Consider the following 16,700-nt stretch of genomic DNA (forward strand, 5'->3'; position numbering starts at 1 on the left):
CTGCCCTCCCGCCACCCCCCCCCATCCACCCAGGGACCCAAACTTAGTTCTTGTTCACACAGCAAGCACAAAAAAATGATTTTTTTTTTCCTTTGTACACATGTCCCAGCACCTCTGTTGGCAGTAAAATGTCACTTTTCAACTTTTGGTGAACTATAAAGTCATCCTTTAGGAAAAAAAGGTCTAAGGTTGACAGAAAAGTGCTGACAGCTGAGGCCTTGGAACTATGCCCAGGGTCCAAGTGGAATGGGAGTGAAGGCTAGCCCACTGCTCCCCTGTCCTCTGACCTGCCCTAGTTATTCCCCCTTCCCTCAGTAGCTCTCTCTGCAGGGGGCAGGAAGCTCTTCTAGCTGCCCTCCCCTGTGGTAGGGAAGCCACAGTGCCTGCCTTAAGCTTATACCCCTTGCCCTGCAGGGCCTATTGCCAGGCCTGACCCCACCAAACCAGATTGGGTACTTTCTCGCCTCCAGGGAGACTTTGCTGGGTAGGGCTGACCGCCGGTGAGGCTGCCTGGGAGGAAAGGTGTGTAGTATCAGCTTCCCCAGTAGCCCTGGTGCCACAGATAAGACCTGTTCTGGGCTCCAAATCAAAGCTGCTCTGTGTAGAGCTTGACCAGCCAGTGGTTTCTGGTTTAGGAGCAAGTTCTTGGAAGCTGGCTGGGATCTGGAGAAAGTTTTTCTGGGGAGCCACAGGGGTGGATTCTAACCTAGAATGGCCTGCTCATTTGTGGCTCCCACTGCGCTACCCCAAACAGAATGCCTATCCAAGAGGCAGTAGTATGTGCAGATCTGGTTTTGTGGCCAACAGGTGGGACACCAGCATAATTTTCTCCGCTGACTTTAGGGTTAGACCTTGTGGCTCCACCCACCTGCTCCCTTGAGTGAGGACCTCACTCAATACCCAGGGCTGGCCTTCGACACATGCTGATCTGCAGGGATGGCAGGTACAAGCCACCACACACAGGACAAACGTGTTTTCTTGAGACGTTTGTGTGCAAGGCTAGTCCACACAATGTAGCCTTGACTAGCCTAGAACTTGACCTCTTAGTAATGGGAAGGCTGAGGCAGAGTACCACATAGGAGGCCAGGTGGGTTGCAGCCCCTTCTGTGAGGTATACAGGAGAGGCTGGGCATGTAGCTGCCACAGTGCATGGTTACCAAATGTAAAGCCTAGGGTTTGACCCAACACTAGAGACTAAAACCCACACGGTCTAGTTATTAGGTGTTCTGGATTCTGGAGTGGAAATGCAACATTAGACTTCCTTGCATTACCCAAGTAACAGATTACTCTAGTTTTGGCAAACTCGGTGTCTTCAGAAATGTCCACGGAACTGTTTATACCTATGACATGATCGTACCTGGGCTGTGGCTCCTGAAGTGAAGTGCACTGGGTTTCTTCTGACCCAAGCATCAGTTGTATTCAGAGCTGTCGTCCTGGTACCCCTAGCTGACATCCTGTTTCTGCTTACGTATTTGAATACTCTTAGGCCCAGCCTAAGCCAGTACAACTGGCATAGCCTGGGCATCTCAGTCTGTCTGCATTCACCACAGACCCCAGGGCATCCTTAGTTCTCCCATGCTTGCCGGCCAGCTGGCCAGTGAGCAGCTGCATGGGACTGGCTCTAGAGAGGCCTGCTTCTGTTGGTATTTCCATTTTCTCCTGCTCACAGACGTCTAAGAATTCTTCCCATAAGCTCTATCCTGTAAGGTGGTCCTGATTTAGTGGATACAAAGGTGACAGCATTGTCCTTAGCGGTGAAGGAGTTCAAAGAACTGCCAGCCCCCAAGTGGGCGAGGAGTGTGCAGGGAAGACAGAAAGGCCTCCCAGGCCACTTGGTTTATTAGATCCTGAAGAGAGGTGTAGGCAGTGCCCCTGGGCTGCTGCCACCTCCTGGGGGAGGGCCTGTGGGAGACACAGGGCCGAACCTCGTGTTGATACACACAACCCCATTTGAGGGAAAACAGGCTGCTTCGAAGCCTGAGGGATGGTGAGGGGTGATGCCTGCCATACAGGAAGCCAGGTCCTGGGAGGGCACAAACGATGAATCCATCATTGCCCCAGCTCTGCCAGCATGCCCACCTGGCCCTGGGGAAGCCGAGCAAGGGAGGGCACAGGCGTGTGAGGGACACAGACAGTTCCTGGTGACGGCAGTAGCCGCTGAGCAGGAGGGCTCAGCAAAACTGACCATTAGAGCAGCCAAGGCTGCATACAGGAGGTGCGCTCGGGAACCCCCGGCACTTTCTCTGGACTCCACGGTCATGGCATCTGCTGGTGATCTGCGCTGCCTGTCTGTCCCCTCTCCTGAAGGCACTACCTTCAAGAACACAGCACGGTGGTCCCTCTTGTGACAAAGTGCTTGAGTGTGTGCTCTAGTCATTTGGTAAGCAGAAGCTGCCACAGGCTGTACCCTGCCACACTACCCAAGTTCTGGGTGGAAGCTGCTCCCTGCACAGGGGGCGAGAGGGAGCAGGAAACGAACTCAGCTTCGCTGGGCTTGCCAGGCAGGGCACGGTAGCAGCCAGGGAGGTGGGGACAGTGACACCAGCCAGGCCAGACCTCTTCTGAGTGAATCATCAGATAGGAAGACGGGGTGACCCAGTGGGGAGAGCCTGGGAGTAAGTAGGGCAGAGGTGCCACTTGAGTGGGGCCAAGGCAGGGTCAGAAGGCATAGCCAGCAGCCCAAGGCAGGGAAGAGCAGGAGCCTGCTGGGGACCAGCATGGGCCCAGGCCAAGGAGGAGAGCCCGTTCCTTTCCCGCTCTTCCAAGGAGCTCAGCACAGTGACCGAGCCTGGCCCAGGTGTCCCTGGCCATGTCAGGTTGGCACTTTGATGCCAAAGTGCTTCCGAAGCTGCTCCAGGAACATGAACGTGAGCACAGTGTGGGGGACGAGACGGATGCCCGCGGGAAAGAGACCCTGGGTGGAGACACCAGAGGGAGAGACATCAGGCCCAGGGAGACCCAGCCCAGTTGCTCTCCCACTGCCCAGCACCCCCACTGCCCCAGCACACCTTGAAAAAGGCCTGGGGTCCAAGCTTTGCTGTCTCCATGGCACAGTGGAAAACACCCTGCAAGAAACAGTAAAGGATGCAGGAGGCCTCTCACTCACAGGCACAGGAGACATGGCAGCTCACAGATGAACCCTCCAGGCACAGGGGACATGGTAGGAGTCTGGACTGAAAGCAGCTCTTAGGGACAGAAGACTAAAAGCTACATCAGCCAAGTTGACAGACTCCTGAGATAGCCAGATTGGCTCTCAAGACACTGGCTAGATTCTACTACTGACTGTGTGAATGGCTTCCTCTGTAAAAACCAAGGCCAAGGCCTTGGAAAAGTACAGCCCCACCCCCCAGGCAAGTGCTACCCAGAGTTGAGCAACTGGAAAGGAACAGGGGCAATGGCCTTATTTCTGGGCTCCTATGCCCCAGTGGGAAGCAGACCCATCTCCAGGATGGGGAGGCCCCTAAGCATGGCTACAGATGGCAGGAACCCCATCCAGCCCTGGAGCCTGCAGCCCAGTCTTCACCTGGTACTCGCCCTTGGAGTTCATCAGGCGAGTCTTCAGCACATCCAGGGGCTGGCACAGAAACGTGGCACATCCACCCTGGGGAGGTAATCTGTCAGTGGTCCTCCCTCCCGGCAGTCTCAAGCCCTCACTGCACGCCTACCCACAGGCCACCTTAAAAGAGCCCTTCTCTCCATTCCTGAGTGTCCCAGGGCTGCAAGCCCTGGGTCTCCAAGAGAAGCGACACAGGAATTATCTTGGCCTGGGCTACCTCGTGAACTAGATTTCCAGATGTGGCCTAAGAAAGGCTGCATCGGGCTCACCACTCGGGCTCCTTGAATCAAGCTCTACCCCCGCCCCCACCCCCATGCGGGGCGCTTACAGCAATGAAACTGGAGACAAAGTGGGTGAAAATGTTGTCACTCAGGTACCCAGTGCTGAGGACCAGTTGCTTGGCCTGGTCATAGCAGGACAGCTGCACATAGGAAAGGGGACAGTTTTTGTCAGTGAAACTCCCCAAACCAGGGAAAGTAGACAAGATCCACATGACAGCATGTGACAGTGAGCAAGCACCTGTTGTCACCTGCGTCACCACACATGGACATTCCTTAAACTCAGACACAGGCTGCCGCTGATACCCCATGCCCACCTCCCCCAGGACAGCACGATTCTCCCCATGGTTTCCAGTGCTCGGTGCTGTGCTGTAATCCCTATAGACGATAGAGGATAGTGGCCATCCATCTTGTCCATAAGCTCCATTTTGCACAGGACCCCTACCTGGCCCACAGTGACGAGGGCCCCACGGCTGGACGCCATAGTTGCACCAGAGAAGAGCTTCCTCAGGCCTTCTGTGGGAGGAAGTGACAGGTGACATCAGCCTAGAACTCAGGCCACCCCAACATGGCGCTTGATTGCCCACCCTGCCCGTTTCCACCCCCAGCCCACCAGCTCATATATGTAAATATGCACCCAAATTTGTACTTATTTACAATTAGGTAAAATTCCTCTCCCCCTCACCTTCACGGGCTACACGGTACAGACCATCCAGGGCATGAGAGTAGCTGTTGGTGACAAAGACAGACCAGCGAGATTTGCCACATCCCTCTGTTCTGCAGGGAATGCCTTAGAACCCAGGAAAAGCCACACCCCCAGGGTGGGCCATACAACTCTTGCAACAGTACCGTATTCAGTGGGGTCCCTCAGAGTAAGAGTTCAAGGCCAGCCTGTGCTACAGAATGAGACCCTATCCCAAAATTAAACAAAGATAAGAAACTAGAAAGTGGAGAGATAGAGAGAGACAGACAGACAGACAGACAGACAGACAAACTAGAAACTGGACCAGCCGAGTTTTATGAAGGACAAACCAGGAGGATTATAGTTCAGAGGACAGCCTGAGCAAAAGGGAGATAACTCTAGTGACAGCCTGGATCCCCACAGGTAAAGGAAGACGAGAGATAGCTCAGACTGTGAGAAGAAGGGACACTAGACACTGCCAGGAAGGGCAGGGAGCTGCTGCTGCAGAAGGCACTGACCCCAAAGCCCTGTGTTATGCCTGGGGCTAGCCTGGAGTGGACAAGGAAGGCCTTCCTACCTCAGGCCTCCTGGCTGTGAGCCCTTCTCTCATGTGCCCTACCTCATGGGCCTTGAGGCATGGGTGCTCCTGCATTCATAGATACCTGACTAGGGCTATCCTCAGCTACAAAGAGGCCCAGCCCTATGTGATAATCCTGGTGTCAGCAGAGCAGGCAGGTGTGGGACTAACTGTTTAGTGAGATTCTTCCCACAGGAAAGAACACGAAGGTCTTAGGGGGCCAGGTGACAGTGCTTAGTGACCTCAGGGTGACTGTGCATGGTAAAGCCACCAGCTTCCTGTTCCATAGGACCCATGAGCAAGCTGGGGAGTTCTGGTCATGTGACAGCAGACCTGTGCAGGAGTCTCTTGTCTGGCCCCTCATCTCTATCCCCCACCTGGCCAAAGCCCACTCCTACTCACTTGCGTCGTTGGCTTGGGGGCAGCTTCATGTCGTTCTGCATCCTGAAACAGTAAGGCAGGCGGGCATGGGTGGCCCATTGGATATACATTAGCTCCCAGGCTCCAGGTCAGCTCACTGTCTGGAGTCAAGAGTGCTGGATTGCCTACCCAAGTTCAGGGAAGGGCATGGGACTTGGCTAAAGCCAGGCTTAGCTTCTGAGTGGCTTGCTGTACTGCAGAGTCTAGGAGCAATTGTGGGCAAACGCTTGCCTGCTTGACGAGATGAGAGACACATACAAACCTGACATTGACCAAATCTGCTGGGGTCCCCACGAAGCCTCCAGTTAAACCTGCAGTGATATAAACGTCAGAACCCGAAGGCTCCCCGTGTCCTGGGCCTCTGCCCGGCCCTTGCCCTGACTACCCAGTGCTCACCACTGATGCCGCCCAGCAACACCTTGTTGTAGAAGGGGAGAGGCCCCTGGGAGTCCTTGGTCATGTAGTCCCGCATGGTCTCGTAGATAGCGAACCGAGTCAGAGAGTAGGTCATCTGGGGAGGGGGCCTGGCTCAGAGGACTGGGCACTCCACCCAGTGTCCATTCCAAAGCCGCACACCCACCCCCGTGTCTCATCTGTAATAAATCTCAAGGAGGAAGAGAAAGTAGCTGAAACTCCCTAAGGCTCCTTCCTAGGACTGAGCCCCAGAACCAGCCCCTGAGAGGCTTGTTCTGAAACCCAGGAAGCTGATGTCAACACGAAAGGAAGAAAGAACTTTTCATTTGAGAGAACCAAGCTGTATGCGCGTACCTGCCTGCACAGCGACGCACTCAGGCCATTGTAGAGCGCCAGGAAGCCATCGGTTCGCACCACCTGCAGTGCCATTCCAGTCATGCGCAGCTTCACCTCCTGTTGGGTCTGTAGATGCACCTGTGCATAGGCAGGGAGGGCGTGTCACGTCCATGCAGAGCAGAGCTCTGACCTAGCCACAAGTCGGTAGAAACAAGGTTGCAATGAGCCACCGCTCAGTACCAGCTCTGATGAATTATTTCCAGGTCTGTCCCTTGTGGACTCCATGCTATCAGCATCCCTACCTAGGGGGAAACCAAGGCGAGGCAGCAGAGAGGTTCCCAAGGGCCTAAGGCTGTTGGGGTGTGCCTAGTCCAGGGCCTGGAACTGCACAGCAGTAGTAGTGATAATTACGGCCCACAAGGCCGTGCCTCGCTCTCACTCCTCCTGTCCCGTTGGCCTGGGGTCAGGCTCAGGATCTTTGGCCCTGATCAGTCTTGTATCAGCCCTGGTACTGATTCCAAAGGAGCCTGTCCCCAGCCAAATGTGGCCCCACAAGCATGCTCACACTCATGCAAAAAAAAAAAAAAAAAAGGCAACAGGGAAAGAGCTAAGATGGTGAGGACAGAGGGGACCACATGGGTGTCATCCTCCAGTTGTATGCAGACCAAGGGGGACAGAGGGTCAAGGCCCACCCAAGGAACAGTGGCTGTAAGGCTAGCAGCTCCTTGTACATGTGAGGACCAGGCAAAGTGGACACACCAAGCAAATTCAAAACATGTTTTCAAAGTTGACAAAGTAGGCACGTGATCCTAATACTCAGGTGACTGAGGCAGGGGGATTATGAGTTTGAGGTCAGCCTGAGGTGCAGTAAGAGCCTGTCTTATTAAAACAAAATCCATACAAGCTTTCAAGGGGTCTCTGTGAGCAGCCCTCACTGGCCTGGGTCCAACAGTGGTCACACATCGATGGCAGCCTTTCTTGTTCCTCTGGGTGGGGGTGGGGCTGAGAAGCAGTGAACCCGGAGGGAACATGGACAATGAACAACCACCTGGGACTTTTACGTCACAGTCTGTCAACACTCAAAAGGACTACCTGGGGGTGAGGTGAGTCTCTGGGGCCCATGGCTGGGTTAGCCATCTAGCCTGACCCCCACGATGGAGAAGGCTGCAGGGACATTCAATAAGGAAAATACTGTCAAGAAGTGCTTCCCAGAACAACCAGTACCTGCCTCTTCCTGTTATAATACCTGCCGGAGGCAATGCCCAGGGGCTGGACCTGTATATGCTACTCCTAGGAAAAGTGAGGTTTCAGTCCCCAGTGTACCCAATGGCCAGCATTCTTAGTAGTTAGAAAAACTATCTGGGAAAAACAATGCATGCCTGAAATCCCTGCACATGGAAGGTAGAGGCAGGAGTCCAAAGCCAGCCTTAAGCATAACATGTTCAAGGTAAGTCTAGGGCTACAAATAAATAACAAAGAAAGGAAATCTATTGACAGAGATCACCCTAGAAGCTTGAAGTAGTAGAAATTGCCTGAGGCTGGATTGCCAGCTCAGACCTCAGGGGCCAATCCAATGTGGGGGATGAGGGAGGTGGCAGCCAATGTGAATGCTTGGTCCACAGGCTGAAGTAGCAGCCAGAGCTCCTTGGGCAGAGTGGGTGAGTTCTTTGTTCTCTGTAGTAAGACAGAATCAGGAAAAAATTCCCCGAGAATGCCCCTGGGGAACAGGAAGACAGCTGTCTCAGTTTGTCCTATAAGCATTTATTTTTAAAGAAACACACATACACACACAAACAAAACCCAACAAAACCCCACAAAACCACATGTCCTATTTGCTTCTTGCTGTGAGACGATCTTATTGGGCAGAACCCTATGAACGCAGGGTCTCCCCCTTCCTAGCTCACTTAGGACGGTGCTGATCCCAATATAGCAACCAAACAAGCGGAAGCAGATGACCGAGGTCACATCACCACCTAGTCCATTGCCTTCATTTCCACCCCCAGTCCTCACAGTAGGTGGTGCTAAGCGCCCAGCAGTGGGAGTACTCTTGTGTGCAGAGACCAGGCTGGTCTTTGGATCTCAACACCTGTGCACACGCACAACTTTAACCAGAGTTGTCGAGTGTTTGTGGCCAAGGAATGGCTCAGAGTGGCAGAGTTTACTTAAGTATAGCACAGAGCTGAAGCTGGGCAGTCATCTGTTAGGACTGTGGTTAGGGAGGGATTAGCAGGTAAGCTGAGGAGCAGGAGGTCCCGTCTGAGGCATAGCTGTCTGTCACCTGCGGACGCCAGCTGCGGAGGGTCCCCGGGGATTTTCCACCGCTGCCGACCGGGAAGTAAGTGTAGTGGCGCCCGCAGGCCGGAGGCCAGCAGCGCAGAGCGGGGCAGCCCGGGGCTCAGGCCCGCGTGGGCGTCACCGGCGGTAATTACCGGGTGCGCAGTCAAGCGGCGGCCGCAGCAGGCGCCTTGTAGGCGCCAGGCCCCGGATGGTCCCCGGCTCCTAGGGCTCACCCGCCCGCTCGGCCTTGAAGCTCAGCCTCACTCACCTTGAGCAGGTCCAGCGGGTGCGTGCAGCAAGCGGCTCCGCAGGAAGCCAGCCCCCCAAAGTACCAGCGAGATGTGCGTGCCTCGGCCATGGCCAGAGCAGCAGCGACCTGGCCCGACCCCGGTGAGCACAACTCCGGTCCCAGCTGCTCAACGCCCGGTTCAAAGTGCTACCGAGCGCCCGCGCCCGGTACAGCCAATGCGCCCGCGCGGCCCCGGGGGCGGGGCCTATGGACTCCGCCCGCCACCGGACTCCGGCCTTGGGAGACTCCACCTCTGGTCTTAAAGAGGCCGCAACCAGGAGCAAAGAGAGGCAATCTACTGGAGCCAACTGTGAAACTGAGCTAGTCCATGACCACCCCCACTCTCCAGATCATGGCTTTGGTCTGTTCCGAAGGCGCTCTGCCATTCTGAACTCATCAGGAGGTTGGTTTCCTACCAGCACCCTCTAGCCCTAGTCTGAACTTATGCCCTGGTGCTGACTTCGTGTGTTACCCAGGCGAAGGACACGTGCTGCAGCAATGGACCTCTGTCCCCTATCCCCCTCGAGAGCCCAGCCCCCGCCCAGATGTAGAGGGGGATGGAAACCGTCTTGAGGCCAGCTTGCAAATTAAATAGAAATCAGGGACAAAAGGCTCTTAGTAAAGGGTAGCAGTGCTCCTCCCCCATGCCTACACCCAGCGAGTCCCTGCCAAGTGCAACTCAGCCCAAGCCTTGCTGTGGACACAGCCCTAGGCAGCCACCATGGAGAGGGTTCTGGGCTGTGAATTCTTCATGGTTACTGGCTCAGGCTCCTAGGAGGCAGCGCCAATCTGCCTGGTCTCAGAAGCCCATCTCTACCTACTGAAAACGGGCAAAGAAATCAACATGTGCTCACAGTCTGAGGGTGCACCTGCTAGCCAAGGTGATTTCTGAATCCCAAGGCTGCTTTAAGTCTGGCATCGTGAATGAAAAAGACACGTGTCGTGTCCTGCAGCTCTGGCTCAATAACTCTGATGCAAAAGAAAACTAAAGTACACCTGGCCAACTGCTCCTGGAACCCCTCCCTCCACTGACCCTGCTGAACATTCAATAGGAGTATCCTATCCAGCCCTGCCAACCGGTGCCCAACTTTGTAGCAGTGAGGGAGGTAGAGAGCATGATGTCGTCTAGAACTCTATGTGGCCTCCCATGCCAAGATACTTATTGTCATAGTCCCAAGGTTGCACAATGCAAGATCTGGCATCTTGCTTGGGGGTGTGACGTCTTGGCATTTCCCCCATACCCAAGAGCACCCTACACTGGAAGCCTCTAACAAGGGGGTGAGGGGCACTTCCCACACTGGATCCATCCCTTTCCTACAGCAGGTACAGGCAACATGCAACTTCAGGTCTAGGAAGGTCTCCAGGTGGCAGCATCTGATAACTTAGCTGGGCTACTGTGGAGTGGGGAACTGAACAGCTGGCTGCTCGGTTGGTGTGAGACCAGGAGCACCACTTGGTCTTGCCCATATAGACTAGCCCTACCCAGAAACCAACAAGTACTAGACATAAACTGCCAGGCACAGCAGAGGTCGTATGCATAAGGAAGCACGGTTGGTGTTCAGCAAGAAGATATTGCTTTTGTATATAAAACACTGGAGGGACCTTCAAAGTTACATTTAAGAACCATGAGCTACAGGACCAATGGTTAGGGTATAGAAGTAGGCCTGACTGTCACACAGCAAGGAAACAAAGCTATGCCCAGTTCTGTCTTGTCTCATTTGGTCCAAATCTAATAGGAAGTCTGACCATGTTAACAGAATGGAGGTGACCAGGCTACAGATGTAGACTTATGTAGTCTATCCTTCTCTGAGAGCTGGAAACCATTACTGGCCAGAAGACCTCACATCCATGAAAGACAGCTTACAAGGTAGAGCACGGACAAGCCCCAACTGGAAAACGTAGGCTAGGAGCTAAGGATTTGTTTTACCTTTAAGACAGGATTTAACATGCATGTAGCTCTCAGATTGGCCTCAAACTGCAGTATACTAGGGTCCACGTGTAATGTGTTAACAGGTCAGGAAGGCTGGGGTGGCCAGAATCACCAAGCAAGGGGCCTGAGTTTGCCAGGGAGGTAGGTACCTTATTGGCCTAGGTAAGGCCCAAAGATGTTTTTCTTGCTTTGAAGTGCTTGGGAAGGTGCTCAGAGCTTAAACACACCAGGCAAGTGTTTTACTACCAATCAGCACAACCATATTCTAGGGTCTGTAGCTTCCTGCCTTCAGATCTCTAAGAGCACAGAATTATTGGAGTGAGCTTAACAGTCAAAGAGGTCAGGGTATATCTGACCTCAAGCTCAGAAAACACAGGCCTGGTATCCATTCCCCCAGCACTGGTTAGGCTGCCTGGGCTGAGATGGTACTCAGAAGTGAACTTTTTAGGCCACAGGTCCTGTCTAAGCTGGGATTATTGAGCTAGTCACCCGCCCCAGGATCTGGCAAGTGCTACCAGGCCTCCTGGTGTCCACCTTTGTGCAGACAGCCATGATGTGCTGCTAGACAACCATTAACCAGAACAATGTGGCCATCAGCAACCCCAAGGCAGAGTCCAGTCATTCAGTCAGGGAGCTGCAGTTTCCTGGCTATGTAGGGTGGAGAAGACTGGTTTATAGCTGGGTTGGGCTGCCAATCACAAGGCAACACTGCCCTCTTCTGGTCTCTTACAGGAACTGCAAATATTCAGTACCAGTGCCAGAGGATACCTTCTGTTCACATACTACTGAGCATTTGGGCTTTGGTTAAAAACCAAATGAAGAAACTGTTGCTCTCCTAGGCTCCTCAGAGTTCTAGGAACAAAAGAACATACCCTACATGCCACCTTGGGTGGGACCCAATCCAGGCTTGGTCTGAGTCTTCCAAGACCTGCATGCACAAGCCTCTTCTTCCACCCTGCCCTATCCCGAATCCATCAGAACTCCCATCTTCTAAGTTTAAGTGCCCGTATCTCCCAAAGAGCAAAATCTTGCCTTGGGTATTAAGTGTTAACAGCTCTGCCCCGCCCCTTCACCTGAGTCTATGCTGGATCCAAGACTGTTGGGCCAGGGTTACACTTTGCTACTTTGAAAACTCCAAGTATATGTTTGGCAGTGTTGATACACAGCAGGTAGAAGCAGGCCGATTTGAGTTCAAAGGCAGCCTGGTCTACAAACAAGTTCCAGGACAGCCAGGGCTACATCTTAAAGGAACACTACCTCTCCAAGTATCTACATGGAAATTCCTCATCCAAACCTCAAGACACAACCCCTCCCTTAAACCCAGCTCCATGCTGTGCTGTGTCTGGGTGGACACATCGAGGATAGGCCCCTCCCGCAAACAATGGGACGTGATATATGGCTGCAGGCCCCAAGCAAGGTTCAGGACACACACATGCCTCCAGGTGGTTCTTTATACTCCCAGCCCTGGGCACACATACCACTCACTGAACACCCCAGCCTGAATAGTATATTTTCTCAGTAGCCACCAGAGGGTGTGTTCACTTGGTAAGCTCCCAAGGCAATCTCTTGTGAGTTCTGCAAAGGTTGTCACCGCCCCACCCCATCACAGTAGGTCCATCCTGTCCCTCTCAGGAGACTTCGGACACTCGCGTCACTAGCTGTTGCTCCCACCACAGTGGCTGGGAGTGAATCGGGGTGAGCAGGCTTTGCCCGGATCCCAGAACTCTAGTCCGTAAGTCCTCATAACCATGCCTCACTCCAGAACCACAGTGCCACCCACTGCCTCCAAGGCTGCTTTGATCTTCTCGGCCTCAGCTTTGGCGACGTTGGCTTTGATTTCCTGGGGCAGGGACTCTACCAGCTTCTTGGCCTGAAAGAGACAACAGTCAGAAGTGTGGGGCATTAAAGCTATCCCACCGAGAAGGCACTGAGGAGCGGGCCACACCTGGACGAGGTTGATGCCCTGGATGTAGTTCTTGATCTCCTTGATCAGCTTCACTTTATCCACAGGCTTCGCCTCTGTCAGGCGGACGGTGAAGTGTGTCCGCTCTTTCTGTTTGGGGACGTCTTCCTCCTCAGCCGCCTTAGGGTGTGGAAACAAAGATGAGGTGAGTGGGGAAGGATGGGGTGTGGCTGCCCCACCAGGACCTGCAGGTAAGATCCAAACATAACCTGAGCTCTACCTGCACAAAGCCACACCAGGCAGATCATTCACAGGACCTCTCCCTGGAACAAGACATACTCTGTGCCTCCTCCCTTTGCCATCCTCTACGGCGGTGCCCCTGTGCGCTTTTGGAATTTGTGAGACAGAGTCTACTCTGTGTAGCCCTGGATATCCTGGAACTTGCCCTGTAGACCAGGCTGGCCTCAACTCAGATCTGCCTGCTTCTGCCTCCAGAGTGCTGGGATTAAAGGTGTGCATCGCTACTGCCCGGCTCATTTTACATCTCTTAAAGATTGTAATTGATGGGGCTGGGTAGAAAAGTTCATGAAGTGTTTGTCTTGCAAGTTTGAGGATCTGAAGTGGATCCCTGGAGCCCATGAAAAAGAAATGAGGCAAAGCAGCTTGTGCCTGTGACCCAGCACTGACAAGGAACACAAGAGGACCCAAGGGCCCACTGGCTACCCAGCCTAGCCTTATCAACAAGTTCCAGGCCGAAGGAAAGAACATGTCTAAAAATGAGGTAAGTGGCCCTTGAACATGGAGGCTTCCTTGTGAACACACGCATGCACACACGCATGCATATATAGGTAACAAGCAATTGGAACCTACGAGGCAGGGAGAATAACAAATGCTTTGCAGGTAATAAATGGTTACAGAAACATCAGGACTACCTCAATCCTCAGCCGACAAAGCCTATAGTAACAGTAACAACAACAACAGATAACCATTTTTGAGGGGGTGGAATGGGAGGGGAGGGTTGAGACAGGGTTTCTTTACATGACAGGCCTAGGTGACCTGGGACTTACTTTATGGACCAGGCTGGGTCAAATAGATTCACCTGCCTCCTGAGTGCTGGGGTTTGAAGGCATACACTACAGGCCCAGCTATAGTGACAACTATTTCAAGCCTTATTCTTGTGGCCCCAGCTTTGAGCCCCACCATCTGGGACACAACTGGATTGGGCCTGCATCCTGATACAGTTATGACCTTTTTCAAAGGCACTCCAGCTTAGACAACAAAACCTAGCCTTGCTTTAAAAGTGAAGTCTGGGCTGGAGAAATGGCTCAGAAGCTAAGAGTACACTCTGTTATTCATAGGAGCCTGAGTTCAGTTCCCAGCACCCATGTTAGGCTGGTAACAACAGCCTTCACCTCCAGCTAGAGGGACCCCACACTCTCTTCTGACCTCTCTAGCTACCCACATACATGTGACACACACACAAACTAAGCAGCACTTATCTGACATAGGGTTTCACTGCGTTGCCCTGGAAGGCTGAGAATTCAGAGATCTGCCTGCATCTACTTCCCAAGTGCTGAGATTAAAAGTAGATGCTATCTTGCCTGGCCTCCCATTCAGATTTCTTCCCCCTGGTTTTTCAAGTCAGGGTTTCTTGGTATAGCCTTGGCTGTCCTGGAACTCACTCTGTAGACCAGGCTGGCCTCGAACTCAAGAAATCTGCCTGCCTCTGCCTCCCAAATGCTGGGATGTGTGCCACCACTGCCTGGCTTCTCCCACTCAACATTTAAATATCACTTGGAAACCCTCTGTCAGCCAGAACTCTTTGAGAAACACCTTGCTTTCTCTTCCTCAACACCTTCAAGTTTGATTCAACACTGTCACGTTGTAGAGGCCTTCCTCGAAATTCCAAGCCTCTTCCCCGCCTGTCCAAATCCAAATCGGTGGAGGCAGGCACTCTCCCACAACATCTCTGTGCCCTCCCTACTTTTAATAATACTCAAGACTGCTGTGCTGTTTGATGTACCATTTCCTCTCTTCAGATCATTTGTTTCCCACCAGTGTAGCTCAGAGGGCAGAAGGAAAACGAGGTCCTGATCCCCAGAACCCACGTGGAAGGGGAGAACCCCCGAGAGCTGACCTTTGACCACCCCCTGCTCACGCACACCCACGCACATGCATGCAATAATAAAGACCTCGAATGCCTTCGGCAGAAAATTTCCCAAAGCTGTTGCAGGGAGCCCACAGAACACAGGGATTACAGCTACAGACTCAAGCAGGAACAGGGAAATACGTAAGTTGTTGAGTCCGGCAGTTAACTGGGCACACAGAACTGGGTCTTCCTGTGGCCTAGGCTCACCTCAGAGGCCGGTGCTGCAGCAGAGACGGGACCAGGCACCATGCCACCCATTGGCATAAGGCCGACATCCTGGATCTTCAATGTTTTCTGTAGGATGAAGGAGAGGTCTCAGTGGCTGCTTATCAAACGCTAAATGGAGGTACAAATGGAGGTACAAGCCTGTTTGGCCCTACCACCTATGAAAGTACATTTGATAATTTACCAAACTCCCAAAACACCCAGAAGAGACAGGGACCTCTGACCTTTGTTTGGTAAAAATACAACTAGAAGGTAGGGACTTTAGTCCTGGCCTGTACCGATCTCTCCTAATACCTTCAGGAGTTCGTTGAGGTCTGAGATCTCCAGGAGCGTAAGGCTGGCAATGTCTTGGACCAGCTGCTGGATCTTGGGGGGATATTCTTTGGGAGCATTATCCAGAGGTGCGCCGGCGAGTGCTTCACTCCTTCGGTGGCTGCTGCTTCTCAACTGCCGCGCTGCACAGACGCTGGGCATCTGTTGCCTACCCCATGCAAACAGCCGTTAGATCAGAGAAAACGGGAGACTCGAGGGTACAAGATCCACGTGCTCAGTCTGCCACCGCTGAGACCAGGCTCCACAAGCTGGGGTTAAGGGACCCGAAAAAGCTTCCCTACATTTCCCATAGAGCCTCAGGATCCTACGACTATGTCTGCAATACTGCCAAGAACGGCAGGCTTCTGGTTGAATGAAATACATCAGCCTGGCGGGTGCACAGTGCTGCACCAAGCCTTCCAAAGCACGGGGCTCGGACTATGCTGCTGTCCACGGCGATGGGTCTCAGCGGCGGGAAGCTGGGGACGAAAGGTACCTGCACCCAAGGTCGCCCAGGCCGAGCCGCCCTCTCCACGCCCCGCAGGCTGGGCCGCGGAAGGTGGCGATGCGCCCGTCACCCCTTCCCTCTGAACCTACGTCTTGCCCGCCGCCCCGGCAATGGCGCTCTAGACCACCGCTGTACCTGGCAAGGCGGAGCGCTGCCCCCCGGAGTCCAAGCCGTGGCCCCCACAGGCAGCGGCTAGCCGCCACCGGCAGCATAGCTCCGCAAGCGGGAAGGTCACACGCGGCTCTAAGCGGAAGCGACGCTCTATCCGGGAGGAGGCGAGCTGTCCGGGCCGCTCTAGCCACCAGACCTCCAGGCCTCGGGCCGGGATTGCGCTAACCCGGGTTGGCTCCTGGTATTACGCACTAGGCGGTGCGACGCGCAGGCGCAGAGACAATCCTAGGTTGGCGCTTTCTCCACCAGTCGTGTTCCGCACGCCTTTGTCTCGCCAAGGGAATAAATAGTCGCCCCCACCCCCTTACCTACGGAACTCACTCCGTAGCCCCTTGAATTCAACTCAGTGGTACAAAGACGTTAGCAACCTCAGGAGCCCAGTACTCTAAACCTAGGAGAAGTAAGGGCCTGGAGTCCTTCCAAGTGGAGAGCTCACTAGGCGGAACCGCCTCCTTTGAATGCACACTAAGGCGGGCGCTTAGCGGGGAGAGAAAGGACAAAACTTGAATGTCCACACAGAAGTCAGGTTGAACCTTATTTTTCAGGGTGAGCTATTGAGAGCTAAAACCTTAAGCACTGGGTAATCCTGAGGGCAGTTGGGCTGCAAAAGCCCGCGTTTGCACCCTTCCTCACCCGCCTGGTGATGTATCCTGCATCAGATGAGTTTGCAGAA

At 53.7% G+C, this 16,700-nt stretch overlaps 2 protein-coding genes across 2 annotated transcripts; both read right to left on the reverse strand.

Annotated features, from left to right (window-relative positions):
* Nucleotides 1-1,800: 1,800 nt before the first annotated feature.
* Nucleotides 1,801-9,047, reverse strand: Slc25a10 (solute carrier family 25 member 10). The gene is made up of 11 exons (XM_021176516.2): nucleotides 8,809-9,047; nucleotides 6,282-6,401; nucleotides 5,910-6,024; nucleotides 5,776-5,824; nucleotides 5,496-5,537; nucleotides 4,520-4,563; nucleotides 4,280-4,350; nucleotides 3,885-3,977; nucleotides 3,524-3,601; nucleotides 3,009-3,065; nucleotides 1,801-2,914 (listed from the first exon to the last, which is right to left on the reverse strand). The coding sequence occupies exons 1-11, from the start codon at nucleotides 8,896-8,898 to the stop codon at nucleotides 2,813-2,815; spliced, it is 861 nt and encodes a 286-aa protein (XP_021032175.1). The 5' UTR covers nucleotides 8,899-9,047; the 3' UTR covers nucleotides 1,801-2,812.
* Nucleotides 9,048-12,192: 3,145 nt separating this feature from the next.
* Mrpl12 (mitochondrial ribosomal protein L12) lies at nucleotides 12,193-16,174 on the reverse strand. Its single transcript, XM_021176736.3, has 5 exons — nucleotides 15,992-16,174; nucleotides 15,331-15,517; nucleotides 15,019-15,105; nucleotides 12,705-12,842; nucleotides 12,193-12,629 (listed from the first exon to the last, which is right to left on the reverse strand). Exons 1-5 carry the CDS (start codon nucleotides 16,066-16,068, stop codon nucleotides 12,513-12,515), a joined length of 606 nt encoding a protein of 201 aa, XP_021032395.3. The 5' UTR covers nucleotides 16,069-16,174; the 3' UTR covers nucleotides 12,193-12,512.
* Nucleotides 16,175-16,700: the final 526 nt, after the last annotated feature.

Source organism: Mus caroli, unplaced genomic scaffold (genome assembly GCF_978045245.1).
Source record: "Mus caroli unplaced genomic scaffold, Mus_caroli_1 scaffold_13, whole genome shotgun sequence".
Lineage (NCBI taxonomy): Eukaryota > Metazoa > Chordata > Mammalia > Rodentia > Muridae > Mus > Mus caroli.